This window comes from Bombina bombina, chromosome 1 (genome assembly GCF_027579735.1).
Source record: "Bombina bombina isolate aBomBom1 chromosome 1, aBomBom1.pri, whole genome shotgun sequence".
NCBI classification, from domain to species: Eukaryota; Metazoa; Chordata; class Amphibia; order Anura; family Bombinatoridae; genus Bombina; species Bombina bombina.
In genome coordinates, this window is record NC_069499.1 from 1,252,861,964 (window position 1) to 1,252,888,955 (window position 26,992).

Here is a 26,992-nt window from a genome sequence, read left to right on the forward strand (position 1 = left end):
AGCGGCTTGGTAATGAGAACCTCACTTGTTAAGGAATGGCAGACAATGATGATAAAAAACAAATCTTTAATCATTAGTAAAACCAAAATCCTTACAATACAAGTGGGTGGACAATGTGTAACAATAAAATTTGCAAATTTTATTGTTACACATTGTCCACCCACTTGTATTGTAAGGATTTTGGTTTTACTAATGATTAAAGATTTGTTTTTTATCATCATTGTCTGCCATTCCTTAACAAGTGAGGTTCTCATTACCAAGCCGCTGCTAAGTGAAGTCTCAGTACACTGATTTACTGTGAGGCGCCAGTGGATCTGTCATTATCCACACCTGCGAGGAGAGAGCATACCGGAGAGAGCAAGCTGGTTTGCTCTGATAACCAGTCCGTTCCCACAAGCACACTGGTGTGCTCTGCAAAAGTGTGAGTACCCTGGAAATTGAATACTGCTGTGTGAAATATATTGGGTCTGTGGATACACACAATGGTCGATCTTGTTTGTGTTTAAATCCTACACAGATTGGCTTCGTTTTGGAAAAAGAAGGATCCTGATTCTGAATCAGGGAGAGTCCACTGCCGACAGTCAAGAAAAAATTTTGAACTTATGTGTCCAATTATAAGACTATACATTTTCTAGTGGACTTTTAAACTGGGACATTTTATTTAATGAGGTACCATTATCCATTACTATATACCATTGTTCATTTGTTTTTAAAAAATCTTTTTAAATTGGATATACACAATTTTTAATCATATTAGCGCCCTCTAGTCTATTTGTTATCTTTTCCGGTTCTAGGAAAGGTCAGAAGGCTTCTGCCATTTCTTTGGCATCTTGGTTAAAATCTTTGTTTCATCATGCCTATGTCGAGTCGGGTAAAACTCCGCCTCAAAGGATTACAGCTCATTCTACTAGGTCAGTTTCTACTTCCTGGGCGTATAGGAATGAAGCTTCAGTTGATCAGATTTGCAAAGCAGCCACTTGGTCTTCTTTGCATACTTTTACTAAATTCTACCATTATTGATGTGTTTTCTTCTTCTGAAGCAGTTTTTGGTAGAAAAGTACTTCAGGCAGCTGCTTCAGTTTGATTCTTCTGCTTATAATTTCAGTTTTTTTCATTATAAGATTTAAACTTTATTTTGGGTGTGGATTTTTTTCAGCGGAATTGGCTGTCTTTATTTTATCCAGTGACTCTTGCGTGGAAGATCCACATCTTGGGTAGTCATTATCCCATACGTCACTAGCTCATGGACTCTTGCTAATTACATGAAAGAAAACATAATTTATGTAAGAACTTACCTGATAAATTCATTTCTTTCATATTAGCAAGAGTCCATGAGGCCCACCCTTTTTGTGGTGGTTATGATTTTTTTGTATAAAGCACAATTATTCCAATTCCTTATTTTTTATGCTTTCACACTTTTTTCTTATCACCCCACTTCTTGGCTATACGTTAAACTGATTTGTGGGTGTGGTGAGGGGTGTATTTATAGGCATTTTGAGGTTTGGGAAACTTTGCCCCTCCTGGTAGGAATGTATATCCCATACGTCACTAGCTCATGGACTCTTGCTAATATGAAAGAAGTGAATTTATCAGGTAAGTTCTTACATAAATTATGTTTTTTGGCCTTCCAAGAAAGTCTGGGGGCAATCTCAGTTTTTACATAAAAGCAAAATGTGTTTAATATACTTTAAGTAGTGCCAATGTAGTGATCCCACGCATTAGTAGGTACATCTACAGATTAAATTACGACAAAGTACCATATTAAATTATGCCAGGATAAGAATTTGAAATTGCCACAGATCTTTAATTTACACAAAATAACACCATGTTTTTTTCATTCTAAAAGAGCACATTTAAAGTTTAGCTCTTTAGGTAAATTCCTGCAAGTCATACTATAAGTATGGTCACGTGCAATTTTATTCAGTAACTTGGGGGCTTCTCTAAAGCTATTTGGTCACATGAGATTATCTATGAATCTTCTCAGTACTGCAATGTCCCTCAAATAATTGTGTAAAGGCAAATTTTAGTTTGAGGGCTGATTCTTACTATACAAGGTTCTGGATGTGAATGAGAGATCCCTACAATACAATATAAAGCTATAAAAATAAACCCAAATTGTTTTCATGAATTCTCTCCATGCCAGTGAGTGTTTGATAATTCTAATTTGAGAATTGCCACCCTCAATGTACTATGAAGGTGTAAAATTACCAGTACTAAAACAATTGTTCTTGGTATCTCATCTGCTTCAGGTTGTCATCTGGCACACTGAGTGTTTGTACAGAATTAATCACCTTTTTTTAAATAGTAAATTATCTCTTGAAGTGCCATATTTATCAACATGAATTTGATGTCCTTTCAAATAGCAACGTTCTATTGTCTCTAACTGCTATGGTGACATTAACAGAAAGATTAGCTATGAAATTTGTGTTAGAAATAATATATTTATTTGCATATGTTTATTTTTTTTATTTTTACAAAATGCTTTAAAATATTCAAGTCTCAAACAAACAAACCGTAAAGCACAATCCATACTGCAGTCATCCACAATGAAGGTCTTTGTAGCTGTTTAAAAAAAGATTTGAGAAAGTTAACCCTACCCGGCCTTTAAATTGTTTCTCACGTGTTTATCCACATTTACTTAGTGAATGTAGCTATAAATGTACTTTTTTTTTCTTTGAGAATATATTATACATGTAACCATTTTTAACTTGTCTGCTGGTTAAATGCAGGGTAGTAGAAAGCAAGCGGAGAGCTTTGCAGAGAGCAGAGGAGCAGCTCCTGAAATTGGAGGTGCAGGCAACTGACAGAGAAGAAAACAAGCAGATTGCCTTGGGCACCTCCAAACTAAACTATCTGGACCCCAGAATATCTGTAGCTTGGTGAGTTTATTGTTGAACTTTTAATAGACATGGCAAAAGGTTATTACCATATAATACGTTAATTGAACATTTATTATTTTTGTAATAGATTAGTGTATCAGCAATTATCCACTTGCAAACCCCAAAAACATTGTCTCCTTAAAGGGACAGTCTACTCAAAATAACGATTTCATGATTCAGATGGGGTATGCAATTTTAAACTTTCCAATTTACTTTTATCATTAAATTTGCTTTGTTCTCTTGGCATTCTTTTTTAAAAGCTAAATCTAGGTAGGCTCATATGCTAATTTCCAAGCCCCTGAAGGCTGCATTTTTACAGTTATTTCATAGCTAGACAGCACTAGTTCATGTGTGCGCCATATAGATAGCATTGTGCTCCCTCCAGTGGATTTATGAGTCAGCACTGATTGACTAAAATGCAAGTCTGTCAAAAGCACTGAGATAAAGGGACAGTCTGCAGAAGCTTAGATACAAGATAATCACAGAGGTAAAAAGTATATTAATATAACTGTGTTGGTTATGCAAAACTGGCATATGGGTAATAAAGGGATTATCTATCTTTTTAAACAATAAGAATTCTGGAGTAGACTGTCCCTTTAATAACTTTATTGTTGTTAATAAGACACCATTTTTCTAATGATTTGCAGCTCATGTGTACAAGCATCTCTCTCCTGCTGCGCATGTTACCACTGCAGGGCCCGCTCAATACATTGTGCTGCCTGTGTCCAAGAACAAAATAACCCCCCACCCATACCTCTTTCCATTACAGTCTAATTATAGTCAGCAGTTTGAAAGATTAAAGGGATTTGCCACTCCAAAAACTTATCTTGTGATTCAGACAGAGTATAACAGTTTTTAAGTTTCCAGTTTTCTTTTATTATACTATTTGCTTATTTCCCATACTATTCTGTTAGAGATAACTAAGTAAGCATCTGCAGCACCTCATGGCAGGGAATAAAGCTGCCATCTAGTGCTCTTGCAAATGGATAACATTCTTGCAAAACTGTTGCCATATAACGCTCCAGAAATGGCAGCTCCTAAGCATACATACCTGCTTTTAAACAAAAGATATCAAGAGACCAAAGAAAAATTGATAATAGAAGTAAATAAGAAAGCTGTAAATAAGAAAGAACATTTTAGCTTTCACATATCCCATATGAGAGTAGTTTATCTAAATAAATAAATAAATAAATATATACAGTGTGTGTGTGTGTGTGTATATATATGTGTGTATATATATGTGTGTGTGTATGTGTATATATGTGTGTATATATATGTGTGTGTGTATGTGTATATATGTGTGTATATATATGTGTGTGTGTATGTGTATATATGTGTGTATATATATGTGTGTGTGTATGTGTATATATGTGTGTATATATATATGTGTGTGTGTATGTGTATATATGTGTGTATATATATGTGTGTGTGTATGTGTATATATGTGTGTATATATATGTGTGTGTGTGTGTGTATATATGTGTGTGTATATATATATTACACACAAAAAAACATTTATGCTTACCAGATAAATTCCTTTCCTTCCTGGCAGGCAGAGTCCATGACTTCATTCATTACTGTTTGGAAATAAAACACCTGGCCACCAGGAGGAGGCAAATACACCCCAGCCAAAGGCTTAAATATCCCTCCAACTTCCCCTATCCCCAGTCATTCTGCCGAGGGAGCAAGGAAAAGTAGGAGAAACATCAGGGTATAAAGGTGCCAGAAGAAATAATATAAAAAAAAAGGAGCCGCCTAACAAAAATATATTATGGGTGGGGTCGTGAACTCTCCCTGCTAGGAAGGAAAGGAATTTATCTAATAAGCATAAATTATGGTTTCCTTCCATAAGGCAGGAAGAGTCCATGACTTCATTCCTTACTGTTAGGAAAACTATACCCAAGCTCAAGAGGACACTGAAGGGGAGGGAACAAAAAAGATGAAAAGATGGGGACCCTATTCTGAGGGCACCACAGCCTGTAAAACTTTTCTCCCGAAAGATGCTTCTTCTTCAGCAAACACAGCAAACTTGTAAAATTTAGAAAGTGTGTGAGGAGGACCAGGTAGCCGCCTTACAAATCTGATCCATAGAGGCTTCGTTCATTCTTAAAAGCCCAGGAGGATGCCACTGCTGTAGTGGAATGAGCTTTTATCCTCTCGCCCTGCTGTCTCATAAGCTAAGTAAGTAGCCTTCTGCCCCTTACACTTCCCCGTATAGATGACAAACAAAGAAAAAGATTGTCTGAATTCCTTAGTAGCCTGAAGATAGAACGTCAAGGCACAAGTCACATCTAGATTGTGAAGCAAGCGTTCCTTCACTGAAGAAGGATACAAAGAATGAACAACCATTTCTTGACTAATGTTAAGGAACCCTCATTTTGTATATAAAACCGCCTTATCAGCATGGAAAACAAGATAAGGGGGGGTCACATTGCAAAGCAGAAATCTCAAACTCTGCATGCAGAGGCAATAGCCAACAAAAAAAGAACCTTCCAAGATAACAATTTAATGTCAACAGTATGCATAGGCTCAAACGGAGCCTGCTGCAAAACACTAAGAACAAGATCCTAGTTAGAGCCTTAACAAAGGACTGCACATCCGGAAGCTCAGCCAATCTCTTGTGCAGCAACATCGACAGGGCCGATATCTGTCCTTTCAGGTAACTAGCAGATAGACCCTTCTCCAGGCCTGGAGAAAAGATACAATTCTGGCAACCTTAACCTTATACCAGAAAAAGCCACGCTATTCACACCAGTACAAGTAAGTCCTCCACACTTTATGGTAGACAAGGTAACCTCCACTGAGGAGATGAGGACATCCCCACCAGATCCGCAAATTACTTCCTTTGCGGCCACGATGGAGCAATCAGAATCACTGATGCTCCCTCCTGCTTGATGCGAGCCACCACATGAGGGAGAAGCGGCAATGGAGGAAAAAGATACGAGTCCGAACCTCCATGGTACTGAAAGGACATCTATCAGTTCCGACTGAGGATCCTTAGACCTGGGTTGCTTGGTATTGAGGTGGGATGCCATGAGATCTATCTCTGGTGTCCCCCACTCGCTGCATATCTCTGCTAACACCTTGGGTGGATAGACCATTCCCCTGGGCCGCCCCTTAATGCTGATTTGTTCTCGGCAGGCTTCTTAATCTGTTTGGACTTATTCCAGGAGTGAGACAGCTTCCGAGTACTCTTGGGCTGCTCAGACTTGGATGAGGATTGCTGTCGTCGTGATTTGTCAGAACGAAAATTAGACAATTGCCATCCCTTAGGCCTATTCTCCTTATCCTGTGGTAGGAAGGTACCTTTCCCTCCAGTAACCATAGAAATAATGGATTCCAGCCCTGGACCAAATAAAATCTTCCCCTTGATAGTAAGAGAGAGTCTTGATTTAAGTCATATCTGCAGACCAAGACTTCAACCAGAGAGCCTGACGGGCTAGGACCGCAAAGCCAGAAGCCTTTGCATTTAGGCAAATCTGCATATTCGCATCGCAGATGAGTTACGATATATATATATATATATATATATATATATATATATATGTATATATATATATGTATATGTATACCCTAAAAAGGATTATACAGTGATATATAAGATAGGGGCCCTATCTAGATATAATAATAATAATAATAATAATAACAAGATTATAGATGGTTTCACAGTTCTTAATTCATATATTTCCTAAACGTAATATCACTTTGGCATAAACATACATGTTTATGCCTAAACATAAACAGATGAGTTAGCATTTCTCAGACTTTAATTCTCTCCTGAATATCCTTGGGGGGAGTCTTCACCTAACTGAGCTCCAACAGTGTCACACCAGTAGGTAGCTGCTCCAGCAACCGCGGCTACAGCTGCTGGTGGTTGAAATAAAACCCTGTATGTTAAAAGTAGTACGCTTAGCCAGCAAAGAAATAGGGATAGTAGTACGCTTAGCCAGCAAAGAAATAGTGCCATCCACCTTAGGGATGGAGCCCCACAAATCCATTTGAGAGTCAGGGACCAAGAATCATTTTTCATCAAGTAGTCGAGGGGGTGGGGGAAAGGTCCTATTCTATCCCATTCGTTACTAATGTTCGCCATCTTAACTAGCACAGGAAAGGTCAGAGGGACCTTCCTGTCTTCATTAAACCCTGTATAATTTAGGGATCTTCTGTTCTTCAGAAATGTTAGCCTCTGGAACCTCTAGCATAGACAGAACCTCCATTAATAAATGCAGATGCTCAATTTTAAATCTAAAAGAGGGTTCCTCCGCTGAAGGAGGTTTAGAAACTGACGTTTCTGACTGAGAAAGTTCACCCTCTGAAGCTACAGAGATTAACTCATCCTCAGATATCTGGGACATAGTAGCTAAATCCGAAAATTATTTAGATGACTCTAGGTCAGGAGAACTATGTTTAACCTTTCTCTTACGTTTTCTAGAGGGAGGTAAGGCACTCAGGGCCGCAGAAAGCCCCCTCCAGATGGAGGATTAGTTGAGCCACGGGGTACTGCATGTGGAGCGGGTAGTGTAGAAAGGGTAGTAATCTCTTCGGATACAGACTCCTGAGAGGTAGACGGCTCAGAGGGGCTAATAGCCCTATTAGTATTAGCAGGCTTGTCTCCCTTCTTAGACTTTAGAACAGTGCTTAGGCGAATAGAACAAAATTGAGCAGGCGGGCAACCCACAGCCTCCTCACAATATAAACAGGAATCATTAATCAGTACAGAAGGAGCGGAACTTTCTAATGTAGTATCAGAGTTCTCAATAGCTAAGATATATTCACAGAAGGATAGACAAAAAAAAAAAAAAACGCTTTTATTAAAAAACTGCACCTTTTATAATCCCAATGGCTGGGGCACTCCCTACCTCCTAGACCCAGACAGCTAACAGTGAAAACGCTCTCCTTAAGAGTGACGCCCGCAGCAGGATTGTAAGAAAATGAAAAGGCCGCACCCGGTCAAGTGGTGCGTAGGACAGGACTTCCCCTGCTATGAAAAAGGCGCTAAGCTATTATGAGCTGCGCAACACTCAAAAACGAAAGTTAAACCCGTTTGTTCCAAGCCAAAAGCACACTATGAACCAAAAAACTCACATTAAAGCAGTTATAAATAACCCCTAGCTGTTCAAATAATCTCCCTGAAGGAGATATTAACCCTTGATCCTATTGAGGCATAAAGGAGCCACACTGTGACCCTGTATAGCAAAAGTGTATATATAAAATGGTCTTACCCTCAGGAGCTGTTAGGCGACAGTCTGGATGGGTTTGCAGAAATACTTTTACCTGCATCTCCAGACTCTTTCATCAATATTCTCACTGAGAGGTTGACATGATTACGTAAAACTCCAGTCCTTTCTTGAAGGGAACATACCCATTACACGACTATCCAAATCTTCTGACACTTCTCTGCCACCTCCTTTAGTAACAAAAGGCAAAGAATGACTAGAGGATAGAGGAAGTGGGAGGGATATTTAAAGGGACACTGAACCCAACTTTTTTCTTTCTTGATTGATAGAGCATGCAATTTTAAGCAACTTTCTAATTTACTCCTATTAATTTTTCTTCGTTCTCTTGCTATCTTTATTTGAAAAAGAAGGCATCTAAGCTTTTTGTTTGGTTCAGAACTTTGGACAGCACTTTTTTATTGGTGGATGAATTCATCCACCAATCAGCAAGGACAATCCAGGTTGTTCACCAAAAATGGACCGGCATCTAAACTTACATTCTTGCATTTCAAATAAAGATCGTAAGAGAACGAAGAAAATTTGATAATAGGAGTAAATTAGAAAGTTGCTTAAAATTGCATGCTCTATCTGAATCACGAAAGAAAAAAATTGGGTTCAGTGTCCCTTTAAACCTTTTGTTGGGGTGTCTTTTCCACCTCCTGGTGGCCAGGTGTTGTATTTCCCAACAGTAAGGAATGAAGTCATGGACTCTCCCTGCCTTATGGAAGGAAATAAATATAAATTATTTGTAATAAAAACAGTAAAATGCTGTCATGTGATCTCAGCCGGTACAATTATAAAACCAGCACTTTTATATTTATATATATATATATATATATATATATATATATATATATATATAAATTTTGTCATATGATTGCCCCCATCCTTCCCTGAAATAATTTCAGTAAAGTCCAATTATTTTGAGGAAGGTTGAGTTAGTGTCATTTAAAATGGTTTGGAAAGGGAAAGATTAAGTCATACTACCATAGTGTTAGTTTTTTTTGTAGTGAGAGCATTAATTTCACATCTCTGGATTGGTAAATTTTTTTGTTCATATGCTGAGCTCAGCAATTCCTGGGTTTAAATGCTTTCAAGTAATTTTCTGGTGCACGCAGGTAGGGTTACTGCTTACCCTTCAAACAATGTATGAAAGAACCAGAGAGTAAAATTCAATATTCTTTGATTTCAGCCTCCAGTTTGTTTTGTCTGGATGCTGAAATAAAAGAATATTGAATTTTACTCTCTGGTGCTGAGAACTTTCTAGTTTAAGAGTTAAAATTTTTTGTTAGAACACATCATGGTTTCATTGCCAGTCCTAACAATCTGGCATTGCAGTTTCTGTGCAGAACACTGCCAGTCAGCTAATCAGAACAAGTACAACTGGTTGTGTTCTGGGTCTCTACCTATGTGTTTAACATATTTATAGGTTAGTAGTGCACAAAGGACATGCTGTAATACTGTGGAAGTTTTTCTTATCAGACACCCATGTCCTGTTAGTTTCAATATTGATTTAATTTGCTTTATATTTCATATAAAGTATGACTTAAGTGCTGCTCTTTCAAATGCATGAAAGAAAAGTGTAGTGCTCCTTTTAATTACATTTAATAAAAGCACTAAGTAACCTAGTTGCTTTCTGTGAAAGGGTATTTCATTGTAATATGTGAATGGGCTGTAAATTTAATAGCGGAGCAGATATCTACTAAACCAGTTGCTATAAGCAATATTGAGAACTGGATATTTTTTTATCTTCCATTACGTACATCAGTCATTTTATGAGTTTTATGACTGGTTTAGTTTTAGCTTGACCTAATTCTATCCAGAAAGTTAATCATATCTCAATGTGCGCCCAGTGGCATGAGTAATAATCTGATTTGTAGCTGCTGTTGCTTATCCTATGACATTAATTTTTGTCTCACTGTGTCGGTAAAATGTTAGGTCACTTCACATCAGCTCCAGTTTATATCATTACTCAACACTGCCAAACATGAAGATGTATTGTTATACTTGTATGTGTATGTATAGATGTGTGTGTGTGTGTATATATATATATATATATATATATATATATATATATATTTATATATATAATTATTTTTTCTTCTTCATATTGGTGGTAAAAGTCCACTAACTGTTACGTATGGCATATACATTCCTATCAGAAGGAGGCAAAGTTTCTCAAACTCCAAATGCCTATAAAAACTCTCCTACCTCACTCATACCTTAGTTTTTACTTTGCCTCCATTGGAGGTGGTTGAAGTAAGATGTGCTTGATTTCTTAAGTGAAAGGCACTTCAGAGCATATTGAAGCCCAGTTCCCCTCAGAGTATAGTGCTTGTCAGAGGGATGTGATTGAAGTACTTGCCTCATGGGAAATCCTTCATAGGCTCTCTGTAAATTTGGTTGCAGGGACTCGTCTTCTGCCTCCCTTTACAGATTGTCGTTATACTCTTGTTCCGTTACCTCTGCTGATATGTTTCAGTACTGGTTTGGCCATCTGCTACTAAATGGATGAGTGTCTATGGGTAAGTATATTTTGTATTTTTTAAATACGTTGTATGGGCAATTTTGAATGTTTAAAAGTATATCTATATATGTGCATATATGGCCCGCGGACAGATACTTACTATTACCCGTGCTTGTTTTTTGAACATTACATTTCTCCAACATTGGTGTGTCCGGTCCACGGCGTCATCCTTACTTGTGGGATATTCTCTTCCCCAACAGGAAATGGCAAAGAGTCCCAGCAAAGCTGGTCACATGATCCCTCCTAGGCTCCGCCCACCCCAGTCATTCTCTTTGCCGTTGCACAGGCAACATCTCCACGGAGATGGTTAAGAGTTTTTTGGTGTTTAAATGTAGTTTTATTCTTCTATCAAGTGTTTGTTATTTTAAAATAGTGCTGGTATGTACTATTTACTCTGAAACAGAAAAGGATGAAGATTTCTGTTTGTAAGAGGAAGATGATTTTAGCAGACAGTAACTGAAATCGATTGCTGTTTCCACACAGGACTGTTGAGATGAAGTAACTTCAGTTGGGGGAAACAGTTAGCAGTCTTTTCTGCTTAAGGTATGACTAGCCATATTTCTAACAAGACCATGTAATGCTGGAAGGCTGTCATTTCCCCTCATGGGGACCGGTAAACCATTTTCTTAGTTAAACATAAAAGAATAAAGGGCTTCAAAAAGGGCTTAAAAACTGGTAGACATTTTTCTGGGCTAAAACAATTGCTTTACTAGGCATATTATGCAGATTCTAACTAATTATTGGTATTATAATCTTGGGGAACGTTTAGAAAAACGGCAGGCACTGTGTTGGACACCTTTTTCAGATGGGGGCCTTTCTAGTTATAGACAGAGCCTCATTCTGGGACTGTATAGGGGTTAAATGTAAAAACGGCTCCGGTTCCGTTAATTTAAGGGTTAAAGCTCTGAAATTTGGTGGGCAATACTTTTAATGCTTTAAGACACTGTGGTGCAATTTTGGTGAATTTTGAACAATTCCTTCATAATTTTTCACATATTCAGTAATAAAGTGTTTTCAGTTTGAAATTTAAAGTGACAGTAACGGTTTTATTTTAAAACGTTTTTTGGGCTTTGTTGACAAGTTTAAGCCTGTTTAACATGTCTGAACCATCAGATAAGCTATGTTCTATATGTATGAAAGCCAATGTGTCTCCCCATTTAAATTTATGTGATAATTGTGCCATAGTGTCCAAACAAAGTAAGGACAGTATTGCAACAGATAATGATATTGCCCAAGATGATTCCTCAAATGAGGGGAGTAAACATGATACTACATCATCCCCTACTGTGTCTACACCAGTTATGCCTACACAGGAGGCCCCTAGTACATCTAGTGCGCCAATACTTATTACCATGCAACAATTAACGGCTGTAATGGATAACTCCATAGCAAATCTTTTATCCAAAATGCCTACTTATCAGAGAAAGCGCGATTGCTCTGTTTTAAACACTGAAGAGCAAGAGGACGCTGATGATAACTGTTCTGACATACCCTCACACCAATCTCAAGGGGCCATGAGGGAGGTTTTGTCTGATGGAGAAATTTCAGATTCAGGAAAAATTTCTCATCAAGCTGAACCTGATGTTGTGTCATTTAAATTTAAATTAGAACATCTCCGCGCACTGCTTAAGGAGGTGTTATCTACTCTGGATGATTGTGACAATTTGGTCATTCCAGAGAAATTATGTAAGATGGACAAGTTCCTAGAGGTTCCGGTGCCCCCCGACACTTTTCCTATACCCAAGCGGGTGGCGGACATAGTAAATAAAGAGTGGGAAAGGCCCGGCATACCTTTTGTTCCCCCCCCTATATTTAAGAAATTATTTCCTATAGTCGACCCCAGAAAGGACTTATGGCAGACAGTCCCCAAGGTCGAGGGGGCGGTTTCTACTCTAAACAAACGCACTACTATTCCTATCGAAGATAGTTGTGCTTTCAAAGATCCTATGGATAAGAAATTAGAGGGTTTGCTTAAAAAGATTTTTGTACAGCAAGGTTACCTTCTACAACCAATTTCATGCATTGTTCCTGTCACTACGGCAGCGTGTTTCTGGTTCGAGGAACTAGAAAAATCGCTCAGTAAAGAATCTTCGTATGAGGAGGTTATGGACAGAGTTCAAGCACTTAAATTGGCTAACTCTTTTGTTTTAGATGCCGCTTTGCAATTAGCTAGATTAGCGGCGAAAAATTCAGGGTTTGCTGTCGTGGCGCGCAGAGTGCTTTGGCTAAAGTCTTGGTCAGCGGATGTGTCTTCCAAGACAAAATTGCTTAACATTCCTTTCAAAGGTAAAACATTATTTGGACCTGATTTGAAAGAGATTATTTCAGACATCACTGGGGGAAAGGGCCACGCCCTCCCACAGGATAGGTCTTTTAAGGCTAATAATAAGCCTAATTTTCGTCCCTTTCACAGAAACGGACCAGTCTCTAATTCTGTATCCTCTAAGCAAGAGGGTAATACTTCACAACCCAAACCAGCCTGGAAACCAATGCAAGGCTGGAACAAGGGTAAGCAGGCCAAGAAGCCTACCACTGCTACCAAAACAGCATGAAGGGATAGCCCCCGATCCGGGACCGGATCTAGTGGGGGGCAGACTTTCTCTCTTTGCTCAGGCTTGGGCAAGAGATGTTCAGGATCCTTGGGCACTAGAAATAGTTTCTCAAGGTTATCTCCTGGAATTCAAGGAACTACCCCCAAGGGGAAGGTTCCACAGGTCTCAATTATCTTCAAACCAAATAAAGAGACAGGCATTCTTACATTGTGTAGAAGACCTGTTAAAGATGGGAGTGATACATCCAGTTCCAATAAGAGAACAAGGAATGGGATTTTATTCCAATCTGTTCATAGTTCCCAAAAAAGAGGGAACATTCAGACCAATTTTGGATCTAAAGATCCTAAACAAATTTCTCAGGGTACCATCGTTCAAAATGGAAACTATTCGAACGATCCTACCTACTATCCAGGAAAATCAATTTATGACTACCGTGGATTTAAAGGATGCGTACCTACATATTCCTATCCACAAGGAACATCATCAGTTCCTAAGGTTCGCTTTTCTGGACAAGCATTACCAGTTTGTGGCACTTCCATTTGGATTAGCCACTGCTCCAAGGATTTTCACAAAGGTACTAGGGTCCCTTCTAGCGGTTCTAAGACCAAGGGGCATTGCAGTAGTACCTTACTTGGACGACATCCTGATTCAAGCGTCGTCCCTGTCAAAAGCAAAGGCTCATACGGACATCGTCCTAGCCTTTATCAGATCTCACGGATGGAAGGTGAACAAAGAAAAAAGTTCTCTGTCCCCGTCAACAAGAGTTCCCTTCTTGGGAACAATAATAGATTCCTTAGAAATGAGGATTTTTCTGACAGAGGTCAGAAAATCAAAACTTCTAAGCTCTTGTCAAGTACTTCATTCTGTTCCTCGACCTTCCATAGCGCAGTGCATGGAAGTAATAGGATTGATGGTTGCAACAATGGACATAGTTCCTTTTGCACAAATTCATCTAAGACCATTACAACTGTGCATGCTCAGACAGTGGAATGGGGATTATACAGACTTGTCTCCGACGATTCAAGTAGATCAAAAGACCAGAGATTCACTCCGTTGGTGGCTGACCCTGGACAATCTGTCACAGGGAATGAGCTTCCGCAGACCAGAGTGGGTCATTGTCACGACCGACGCCAGCCTAGTGGGCTGGGGCGCGGTCTGGGAATCCCTGAAAGCTCAGGGTCTATGGTCTCAGGAAGAGTCTCTTCTCCCGATAAACATTCTGGAACTGAGAGCGATATTCAATGCTCTCAGAGCTTGGCCTCAACTAGCAAAGGCCAAATTCATAAGGTTTCAGTCAGACAACATGACGACCGTTGCATATATCAATCATCAGGGGGGAACAAGGACTTCCCTGGCGATGAAAGAAGTGACCAAGATAATTCAATGGGCGGAGGATCACTCCTGCCACTTGTCTGCGATCCACATCCCAGGAGTGGAAAATTGGGAAGCGGATTTTCTGAGTCGTCAGACATTCCATCCGGGGGAGTGGGAACTCCATCCGGAAATCTTTGCCCAAATAACTCAATTATGGGGCATTCCAGACATCGATCTGATGGCGTCTCGTCAGAACTTCAAGGTTCCTTGCTACGGGTCCAGATCCAGGGATCCCAAGGCGACCCTAGTAGATGCACTAGTAGCACCTTGGACCTTCAACCTAGCTTATGTATTCCCACCGTTTCCTCTCATCCCCAGGCTGGTAGCCAGGATCAATCAGGAGAGGGCCTCGGTGATCTTGATAGCTCCTGCGTGGCCACGCAGGACTTTGTATGCAGACCTGGTGAATATGTCATCGGCTCCACCATGGAAGCTACCTTTGAGACAGGACCTTCTTGTTCAGGGTCCATTCGAACATCCGAATCTGGTTTCCCTCCAACTGATGGCTTGGAGATTGAACGCTTGATTTTATCAAAGCGTGGGTTTTCAGATTCTGTAATAGATACTCTGATTCAGGCTAGAAAGCCTGTAACTAGAAAAATTTACCATAAAATATGGAAAAAATATATCTGTTGGTGTGAATCTAAAGGATTCCCATGGAACAAGATAAAAATTCCTAAGATTCTATCCTTTCTACAAGAAGGTTTGGAGAAAGGATTATCTGCAAGTTCTCTGAAGGGACAGATCTCTGCTTTATCTGTTTTACTTCACAAAAGACTGGCAGCTGTGCCAGATGTTCAAGCATTTGTTCAGGCTCTGGTTAGGATCAAGCCTGTTTACAGACCTTTGACTCCTCCCTGGAGTCTAAATCTAGTTCTTTCAGTTCTTCAAGGGGTTCCGTTTGAACCCTTACATTCCGTAGATATTAAGTTATTATCTTGGAAAGTTTTGTTTTTGGTTGCAATTTCTTCTGCTAGAAGAGTTTCAGAGTTATCTGTTCTGCAGTGTTCTCCGCCCTATCTGGTGTTCCATGCAGATAAGGTGGTTTTGCGTACTAAGCCTGGTTTTCTTCCGAAAGTTGTTTCCAACAAAAATATTAACCAGGAGATAGTTGTACCTTCTTTGTGTCCGAATCCAGTTTCAAAGAAGGAACGTTTGTTACACAATTTGGACGTAGTCCATGCTCTAAAATTCTATTTAGAGGCTACTAAAGATTTCAGACAAACATCTTCCTTGTTTGTTGTTTATTCTGGTAAAAGGAGAGGTCAAAAAGCGACTTCTACCTCTCTTTCCTTTTGGCTTAAAAGCATTATACGATTGGCTTATGAGACTGCCGGACGGCAGCCTCCTGAAAGAATCACAGCTCACTCCACTAGGGCTGTGGCTTCCACATGGGCCTTCAAGAACGAGGCTTCTGTTGACCAGATATGTAAGGCAGCGACTTGGTCTTCACTGCACACTTTTGCCAAATTTTACAAATTTGATACTTTTGCTTCTTCGGAGGCTATTTTTGGGAGAAAGGTTTTGCAAGCCGTGGTGCCTTCCATTTAGGTGACCTGATTTGCTCCCTCCCTTCATCCGTGTCCTAAAGCTTTGGTATTGGTTCCCACAAGTAAGGATGACGCCGTGGACCGGACACACCAATGTTGGAGAAAACAGAATTTATGCTTACCTGATAAATTACTTTCTCCAACGGTGTGTCCGGTCCACGGCCCGCCCTGGTTTTTTAATCAGGTCTGATGAATTATTTTCTCTAACTACAGTCACCACGGTATCATATGGTTTCTCCTATATATATTTCCTCCTGTCCGTCGGTCGAATGACTGGGGTGGGCGGAGCCTAGGAGGGATCATGTGACCAGCTTTGCTGGGACTCTTTGCCATTTCCTGTTGGGGAAGAGAATATCCCACAAGTAAGGATGACGCTGTGGACCGGACACACCGTTGGAGAAAGTAATTTATCAGGTAAGCATAAATTCTGTTTTTTACATGCGGACGTCAAATCAGATGCATAATATACTTATGTTTGTGTGCCATAATACATGCAGGAAGTGTGCGTAAATATTGACGCAAAGCCTTCAAAACCGATACTTTGCATGCTTGTCAGGCTCATGCACCATAGCACGCGCACTTAAAATAAATCAGAAATGCACATCATGTTTGACCCCCACTCTTTGAAAACTGAGTGTCGTAGAACGTGCACGTCACACTTACAAGCGTAAGTCAAAGAATGTTCACCCACCAAACACTAGCTCGCCTATTTTTTTTAAAATAGTGTCTAAGATTTGTGCACACTGACAATGTTTCCCTAAGCTTAATGCCCATGCAATGCTATATAAAGGGGACATATTTTTCCTCAAACTACTTGTCTTAAGGGTGTTTAATAGTAATTATTGCATTAATTTGATTTTTTTTGCCATAATGGAGCAGCACCAATCTGTCCCTAAATTTAACGTAGGAACTGAGCCTATTGAACACCTTTCTACCAAAGCTAAGTGTACTACTTGTAAAACAACTAAAGTAGCTCCTTCAGCTCATTTATCTGACTTAGATTAGATGCTTAGATTTTCTTATTGCCTACCGAGCAATCTAATGATGTTTTTTTATGTGTGCTAATGCACCTACTGTCTCCTCCTTACAGAAATATGCAGATGGAGTACCCATAGCAATGAAAAAATGCATTACTGCAACCATCACTATCGCCTTTGAAAAAGTGAAAAGGTTAGTTCACATTTTACCTTCTACCAGTAATTTAAGTCCTGACCTACAAAATACTGAAGTATTTTCGAACGATGAGGATTCCTCTGGCAGTGAGGCTCCATCATCTGAAGTAGAAACTGATAATTCCTCCTTTTTATTTAAAATGGAATATTTTTTCTCTTTTAAAGGAAGTCTTAATCACTGAGATTTTCCCTATACCTGATGCGGTCTCTGACATGATTGCTAAGGAATGGTTTAAAAAAAGTGTCTATTTTAAAACTTAAACGGTATCCTTTACCTGCTTCTAACTTAGAGTTATAGGAAACAGTTCCCAAAATTGATGGGGATTTTTCCACTCTGGCTAAATGCACTACTATTCCTCTAGAACTGTATTTCTCAACTGCGGTCCTCAAGAACCTGATTATTTCACCTGTGCTCTAGTTCAGCTATAATGAAAATCTGGACTGTTGGGGGTACTTGAGTACAGCGGGTTGAGAAACACTGCTCTAGAAGACAGTACTACTTTTAAAGACCCTTTAGACAGAAAAGTTGAATCTTATCTAAGAAGGGCTTTTTTTTATACATATTGGCTATATACTTAGACAAGCTATATCTATAGCTGATGTGGCTGGTGCTTCTACTTACTGGTTAACCAGTCTTGCACAGCAGTTGTCTACAGACCCTGAATATTTTAATCTATTGAATTTACTTAAAAATGCAAACAATCTAATTTGTGATTCAGTATTTGATATTAAGAAAATTAACATGAAAAGTATGTCTCTAGCTATACTGACCAGAAGAGCCCTATGGCTTAAATCCTGGAATGCTGACATTGTGTCTAAAACTAGATTACTATCTTTATTTCCAAGAAAATAAATTGGTTCCCAATTGTTTTTGATCCTTTCATTAGAACAGAAAACTGACTCCTCCCTTAAACCCTCTGGCTCAGTATGGAGACTCAATGTACAAGGGGTGACGTAGCTACAGCCCAGGAGGTGTGTTGGTTACTGACCAATTACAGCCCTCAAAAGTCGATCAATGAGAATGCACTAATGGCGGGGTGCCAGCTAGGAAAAAGTCGAGCCAACTTAGTGAAATGCAAAATTCAAGGAAAGCAGCACTGCTGTGATGTAGAATAAAAGCCAAAATCTTTATTCTCACATAATTAAAAAACAAAAAACGTATATTTTACAGTGCAGCACAGCACAAAAGGCAAAGGATTCACAGGAGAGGGGAGCGGAGTCCTGACATGTTTCGTGCTATTCACTATTTAACTGGTAACTGACCAATCAAAATTTCAAGGGCTAATCACACCCTCAAAAGAGAATACTCAGATATAAATAGTGCATCACAAAAGAATAATGTAACAATGTAAAATAACAATGAGTAAGATATAGATAAAACCAATCTCATATGAAAATGAAAAAACATGATCTCTTATTATTGAACTTTAGATTCATATTCAAAAAAGCTATATAAATGTTTGAATTTAATACAAATGAAATAAACAAATCAATAATAAAGAATGTTGCTTACATAATTCTACAAATAGCCTCAAACTACTTCTAATAATCATATTATTGTTAGGACTGACTAAACTTATCTAGTCCATTATTGCAATTTAATACAGTTCAATAATATGGTGAACAATAAATTTGAGAGTTTCAAAAAATTCTAAAGAATTCTCAACAAAAAGGGAGAAACCTTGTATTTTAGGAAGCTAGTACATTTCTGTGGAATTTGCTATGTGCTGTAAGTTAGCGTTATCAAAAAATGCATGTATCAAAAACTATCAATTGGGTCATAAAAAATGGGTTTAACACCTATGATTCAAAGGATATCAATCAGTCAAAAAAAACACCCAGATATTACAATAAGGCCCCTTATCCAGGAATAAAGGCAAATTTAAATCTAAAATTTAGAATTCAAAGCACGAAACATGTCAGGACTCCGCTCCCTTCTCCTTTGAATCCTTTGCCTTTTGTGCTGTGCTGCACTGTAAAATATACGTTTTTTGTTTGGCTTTTATTCTACATCCCTGGAGTGCTGCTTTCCTTGAATTTTGCTCAGTATGGAGACCCCCACTTAGAATTGGAACAAATCCAAAGAGAATAAAAAATATATTCCAGTCTCTAAGACTGTATGAAGGTATGGCCCCCCATCCCAGTATTACTTGTAGGGGGCAGATTAAACCTTTTTCAGAAAGCTTGGTTAAAATCTGTCCAGTATCCTTGGATTCAAAACATTATTTCTCAGTGATATTGTATTGGATTCAAAATAATACCTCCCACAGGAAGGTTTTTTTCTAATCCATTTCCCAAAACATCCAATAAAATCTCTAGCTTTTCTTCCATCTGTCTCAGATCTGGAAGATATGGGAGTAATTGTTCCATTTCCTTTGGTATAATGAAAACATGTGAATAAAATCCTTTCCCCTGTTCTTGCAAAGAACAAAAACTCTCTTATGGATCTGAAAACTCTAAACAAATTTGTAAGAGTACCAACTTTCAAAATAGAAACTATCAGGACTATTCTGTTTTTTTTATTCAACAAGGTCACTTTATGTCCACAATAGATATACAGTATGCTTACCTTCACATCCCAATTCACCCAGAACATATCAGTTTGAGGGTTTCTTTTCTGAAAAAGCATCATCAGTTTGTTGTTCTTCCATTTGTTCTAGTTAAAGCTCCAAGAATATTTACCAAGGTGCTAAATGCCCTTTTATCTGTAATCAGAACTCAGGGTATTGCAGTATTTCCTTACCTGGACAATATCTTCGTACTGGCTCAATCTTCTAATTTTAACAGAATTTGACACAAAACCATTGTTGTTTCTTCAAAAACATAGTTGGAGGATCAATTTAACAAAGAGTTCCTTGACTCTTTAAAAAATACTAATACAAAAAAATCAGTGCGCCAAAATACCTGTGAATAAAAAGATATATAAACATATAGTGCATGAAGATAGTATGATATAAAATACCTATGGGTAGATAGATAAATCATATAAAATAGTTACAAGTGTAGTCAAAAATCAAACCAAACCACACCACTGTAGATAAGTGATGGGTATGAAAAATGGACAGTTCAACTAGTCCACAATCCAAATCTTGAATCTGGAACAGATGGCAGGCTGCTTCTTCAAATTTCTTGTTGGTGTCCCAAGATGTTAAACTCTGCAGAAGTGAATAATAAAGAAAGAAGGCGCCACCATAGTGCACAATCAGATGTATAGAACACGCCAATAAAACAAGTAAGACCGTACTTACAAGATATATGACACTTGAGAAGTGTCACAACCGCCTTCTGGACTATTTAGAGTCGTCCAGCTAACTCCCACTGGATCATTTCTGATATCCTTCTTGATGTGAGAGCGGCGATGACAAAGGAAAGTTGTATCCTGCATCGATTCACAGAGCCAGCTCGTCTTGTAGTAGCCAATATAGCTATAGATACAATGTATCAGGTGGAAAAGTGGATAAAAAATAGTTCGTGGCAAAGTCTTGTAAAAGCAAACAGACTTTATTTTAAGTACAAAAGCACAACGTTTCTCGGTCTCTCCTGACCGTTTCCTCAGGTGCAATATGAGGAAGCATTTCCCTGATTCTTCCATCCTGCTTATATATTTCCCCATCTGATCCTACTCTCCAGAGTGATTTCCAAAATAAAAATGGAAGTCATTTGTAATCCCAATAGCCCCAGCATGGCCCCAAAGGATTTAGTATGTGGACCTGGTCCGAATGTCCAGTTGCCCACCATGGCCTCTTTCTCTAAGGCCAGGTCTCAAGGTCCCCTTTTCTGTCCATATGTAAAGTCTCTACACTTCATGGCATGGAAAATGACTGCTTAGTTCTTAGTCATAGAGGATTCTCTAATTGTATGTATGTATTGGGTACTTATAAAGCACGGCTAATCACCGTAAGGGTCTCAAGGCACTGCTCATTTTATCAACCTCGGAAGGATGAAAGGCTGAGTGGACCTCACCGGGGATCAAACCTGCAACCCTTGGGTTGCTACAGAGCTCAGCCACAGTGCCTTAGCATGCTGAGCTATCCGTGCGGCTAATTCTGTGATTAACACTCTGATTCAGACTTGCAAGCCTGTTTCTAGAAAACTTGTATTTCTTGGTGTATCAACCATGATTATTCCTGGCATGCTTTTAAAATTCCTAAGATTTTTCATTTTTTTTAAGAATGGTTTAAAGGTTTATCTGCCAGTTCTTTGAAATGATAAATTTCTGCTCTTTCTGTATTATTTCATAGGATTGCTAACCATTCTGATGTTTATTTTGTTCAGGCTTTAATCAGGATTAAATCTGTTATTAGGCCTTGGGGTCTTAGCCTAGTATTAAGTTTTACAGGCTCCTCTTTTTGAGCCTACGCATACATTGGACATTAAACTACTTTCATGGAAAGTATAGTTTTTTTTGGCCATCTCTTCTGCTAGAAGAGTTTCTGAATTGTCTGCTCTCTTGTGAGTATCCTTATCTGATCAAGATAAAGCTGTTTTGCAGTCTACATTTACATTTTTACTTAGTTTTTTCCTCACACAACATTAATAGCGAAATTGTTGTTGCCTCCTTATGTACTGATCCAAAAAAATGCTACTGAAAGATCTTTACATTCTTTGGATGCTGTTAGAGCATTAAAATATTATGTTGATGCTCCTAAGGATTTTAGACTGTCTTCTAGTCTGTTTTCGTCTTTTTTTTTTCTGGTACTAAGAAAGGCCAGAAGGCTTCTATTTTTTTAGCCTCTTGGTTGAAACTTTTGGTTCACAAAGCTTATTTGGAGGTGGGTCAGATAATTACAGCTCATTCTACTAGATGGGTTGCCACATCTTGGGCTTTTAAGAATGAGGCTTCAGTTGATCAAATTTGCAAAGAGGTCACTTGGTCTTATCTGCATACTTTTACAAAATTTTACCATTTTGATGTTTTTGCTTCATCAGAAGCAGCCTTTGGTAGAAAGTCATTTAGGCAGTTGTCTGTTTGATAATTGTGTCTATATATTGAGTTTGAAATAAAAGAAGTTATTTTTGGGTTATGGATTTAATTTCTTAGTGGAAAAAAGCTGGTTTTATTTTAATCCCTCATTTTGTTACTTGTGGACTTCCACATCTTGGGTATTATATCCCATAAGTAACAGGTTGTGGACTCTCACCACCTATATGAAATATGATTTATATCTTTCATGGTGGCGAGAGTCCAAGATCCCCACCCGGTTGGGGTTATTTTATTGTTTAAGCACATCATTTTTTATTTTTTTTTCATGCTCCTCATTTTTTACTCTTAATAAACACCTCACCACTTGGCTATACATCAAACTTAGGTGTGAGTGAGCTGGGAGAGGTTTTATAGGCTTTTGAGGTTTGGGAAACTTTGCCTCCTCCTGATAGGAATGTATATCCCATACGTAACAGGTCATGGACTCCCGCAACCATTAAATTAATGAATATATCAGGTGAGATCTAAATTGTTTTCAAATGCTTAAATAAGGGTAAATGAGCTACTTATAAATTGTTTACGTTTTAAATGTTGTTTTACACTCCAGCATGTAAAATGGCTCATTGGGGAGAATTTTTTTGGATAAACTGTTCCTTTTATGATGAACGCTGATGATTGATCACTACCAAATTATGTAGTGCAAATTAATATGAATATATTTTGCATGGGGATTAAAGCATACACTTTTTCAGTTAGATCACATTTGAGCTTCATAGTTTGAAATATTTTACAGTAGTTTCATAGCACAAAAACCATAGCAGGAGAAAGCATGCATAATGAGTTTAGAAAACGGTTAGGTCTATTAACATTCAAATATTTATTTTACTTGTCATTAAAATATAAAAACTGATCTATACACTGACCCTTATCTTTTTTTTTATTTTTTATTAAAAGGTGCAAAAAATGGCAAGTTGGTCTGGAAAAAATATACAACAAGACACAAAGGGACAAATTTGCGTGGGCGATTGACATGACAGAAACAGATTTCAAGTTTTGAACCTGGTTCTGTTTTATTTATTTAATAAGCAAATATATTTATACCGACCATTAAAAAATTTGTTAATATGATATAGATTCTTTATGACCTTTGCTTAATTTTAGAAATACCGTTCATTGTATATGTAATGGTGCATGTTTTTAACTATCTAAACACATTTTCTTATGAATTGTTGATAATTTTGTTTTGTATGTAACACAAATAAATCATTTTAATATAAGGCTGGGTAACCTAAATTTCTCATATGTATTATATTTTTGTTTTGAGTTTTGACTAAAGCTTATTTGTTTCCAATGGCATGGAGAGTTCACCAATCCATTTAATTACTAGTGGGAATTCAACTGCTGGCCACCAGGTGGAGACAAAGAACACCCCAGCAAAGCTTCAAGTATCCTCCCACCTTCCGACATCTCCATCATTGTTTGCCTGTGTAACATCGTAGGTGATGTGTGAAGGTGTTTTGCCTCTGAGGAAGGATCTTCTACTTCAGGGTCCCTTCCTCCATTCAAACTTAGTCTCTCTGAAGTTGACTGCTTGGAGATTGAACGCTTAGTTTTGTCCAGACAAGGTTTTTCTGTGAAGGTTATTGAGACTATGATTCAGGCTCGTACGCCTGTTACTCGGAAGATTTATTATAAGGTATGGCATAAATACCTTTATTTGTGCGGTTCTAGGGGTTTTTCTTGGAGTCATGTGAGAATTCCCTGTATTCTGTCCTTTCTTCAGGCTTATCAGTTAGTACCCTAAAGGGCCAGATGTTCAATCTTTTGCCCAGGCTTTGGTTAGAATCAAGCCTGTGTTTAGGTCAATTGCTCCTCTTTGGAGTCTTAATCTGGTTTTCAAAGTTCTGCAGCAGGTTCCATTTGAGCCTATGCATTATGTTGATATTAAAGGGACAGTCAACACCAGAATTGTTGTTGTTTTAAAAGATAGATAATCCCTTAAAGGGACACTGTACCCACAAATTTTTTCTTTTGTAATTCAGAAAGAGCATGCAATTTTAAGCAACTTTCTAATTTACTCCTATTATCATTTTTTCTTCGTTCTCTTGCTATCATTATTTGAAAAAGAAGGCATCTAAGCTTTTTTTGTTTCAGTACTCTGGACAGCACTTTTTTATTGGTGGATGAATTTATCCTCCAATCAGCAAGGACAACCCAGGTTGTTCACCAAAAATGGGCCGGCATCTAAACTTACATTCTTGCATTTCAAATAAAGATACCAAGAGAATGAAGACAATTTGATAATAGGAGTAAATTAGAAAGTATCTTAAAATTTCATGCTCAATCTGAATCACGAAAGAAATTTTTTGGGTACAGTGTCCCTTTAATGACCGATTCCCCAGATTTGCATAACCAACCGTTATAATAATGTTTTACCTTTGATTACTTTGTATCATAATATAAAAGCAGGTGAGGGCAGCGCCAAAAGGCTCAGGTAGATAAAAAAATTATCCTCAATATCTAGTTAGACAATAAAATGTACAGTTTTAATAAAAAATTATATAGTCTTACAATGAAATGCATGGATCCATGTCTAAAAAGTATATAAAACAAAATGGCACAATAAAATCACAGTATAATAGTATTTGATTATGCAAATAAATGTAAACAATAATTATAGTCAACAGATTGTTACTATGTGAAGCAAAGGATTGCTCCTAATGTGAATACAGTCTCTCTCTCATTACAAAAAGTGTCCAAATTAATCCCAAATTCAATAGTGATGTAAAACTCGCAATTGATTAGTAAAAAATCTTAGTGTCAAAAAAGTCGAATATGTAGCAAAAAATAAAAGTAAAAATAAAAAATATATCCAAAGTAAAAATATTTGTGCAAAATATTGTGAAAAAATCAAAACTTTGGAGAAGATGAAAGTAGTTAGTAAGTTTATAGTGGCCAATAGTTGAAAGATGGTGTAGTGAATTCCTTGTGTCTTCTAAAGTCCATATTTATCACCAGTGGATATGCAAAAAAAAATCTTTTGAAGAAATAACCTGTTAAAAAAGAAAAAAACAATACTGCAAAAAATATAAACTGTTAAGTTTAAATAAAGGTAATGTGCTTACTTTGATTTGTTGACGCGTTTTAGCCTAAAACTAGGCCTTTCTCAAGACTAAATATCAAGTAAGCTAGTGAGCCTTTTATAGGGTTAGTGTACCAATCGTTAATGGCTGTTTGGGTGCCAAAATTTAGGCCCCTCCCCCTTCCTGTGAATTGCATTCTGGGTGGGGGCAAATACTAATAAATATGTTTTGTGCCTTCCTGAATTTATTATTTATATTATGACTCTGTTTTTGACATTTTTCTTAGTTTATATCTCCCATTTGTGGTTGCTCTATATTTAAAATGTTTCTTTCAATTTATATCTCTAGTTCTAACTCCGGATTGCCACTTTTGGTTTTTCGATGTTTACCGCAATTCCCGGAATTCCCGGTTTTATGACGTCATTTCCGGTATAAGCATTTCCGGTTTCGGATATTTTAGAAACTGAAACTAAAGAGTTTCAGTATCGGTTATCTAAGAAATGTTTCTTAAGGGATTGTTATTCACATGTAACAATATCTAGGGTCTAAGGGTGAGTTAATCTTATACCCATGGGAACTTCATTTGAAAGATGATTGTGACATATCAATGTACATTGGTGATTGATTCTTGTGATAAGCATGGAAATAAAAATAAAAAGATGTTACATGTTTTTAGAAATTCTCTGTGTGAGGAATATAAACGGATTGAAAACACAATCAGCATTATGTGTTACTTTCTTATGATGAATAAACCTGATATAGGATGTAAACATATAATTAGAGGAATTGTAATATTCAGATTTAGGTATATAGTTATCTAAAGAATTTACTAATGGTTTGTCGATCATATATACTCTGTTCTAGACTGTGTTGGTAAATATTTCTCTCATAAACATTACTTAACAATATTACTCCTTATGATTGGTAACATGTTATAAGAGAGCATCAAAATAAATATAAATTTAAAAATGGATATCAAATTCAAAATTAATTTAAAATTAAAAATACAGAGGCTGTTACATTTACTTAGATCTTAGATGTGTGAAGAGGACAAATGAGCTAGAAATAAATCCACATTTCTTACTAAAATCTTAAGAACATAGGACATAATTAAAAAGGACATAATTAAAACATCGTAATCGGATTCTCAATAAATAGATTTACAATAAAATTCAATTATAAGGTATTGTATACAATCAAGGTTAAAAATCCTCATATAGGAGTCTAAAATTAATTCAACATAAAGCCTTGGTGTCTTAGTGTCAAAATAAATTGTAAATTTTGAATTTATATATTATTGTAGAATATGGAGATAAGCCTAATTGACAACTAGTCAGGAGTTAGGTTTTATGCATATGGAGACTGGTGAGCTAATGTTCAATATAGGTCTTTCTAGTGTTATTCTGAATACCGTGGTAACAATGCTAGATTGATTATGAAAGCAATGAATAAAAGCAATGAATATATATTTTCTTTCCTTGCTTCAAATTGATCATGTACGTGTCTCTTATAAAATGTATAAAAGAATGTTAAATAAAATGTTAAATAAAAATACTTAAAAATAGTTTAATTTAAAACTGGTATATCTGTTCCACTGTTTTATCCTAATGTGCAAACTCTTAAAATCTTTAAGATTTCCACCATGTTTGGTAGTAAAGTGTCTGTATAGTGGCGTATCTGTGTTCTTTTTTTCTATGCACAGTATGTGCTCTCTA

The 26,992-nt window shown here is 37.5% G+C and overlaps 1 protein-coding gene across 1 annotated transcript in view; it reads left to right on the forward strand.

The window, feature by feature from the left end:
- LOC128664299 (DNA topoisomerase 1-like) overlaps nt 1-23,251 on the forward strand; it is a 571,968-nt gene extending 548,717 nt beyond the window's left edge. Inside the window, exons 12-13 of the mRNA XM_053719139.1 lie at nt 2,730-2,879; nt 23,149-23,251. Coding sequence (XP_053575114.1) covers nt 2,730-2,879; nt 23,149-23,251 — 253 coding nt within the window. The remainder of the gene's footprint in view (nt 1-2,729; nt 2,880-23,148) is intronic.
- The last annotated feature ends 3,741 nt before the right edge of the window (nt 23,252-26,992 follow it).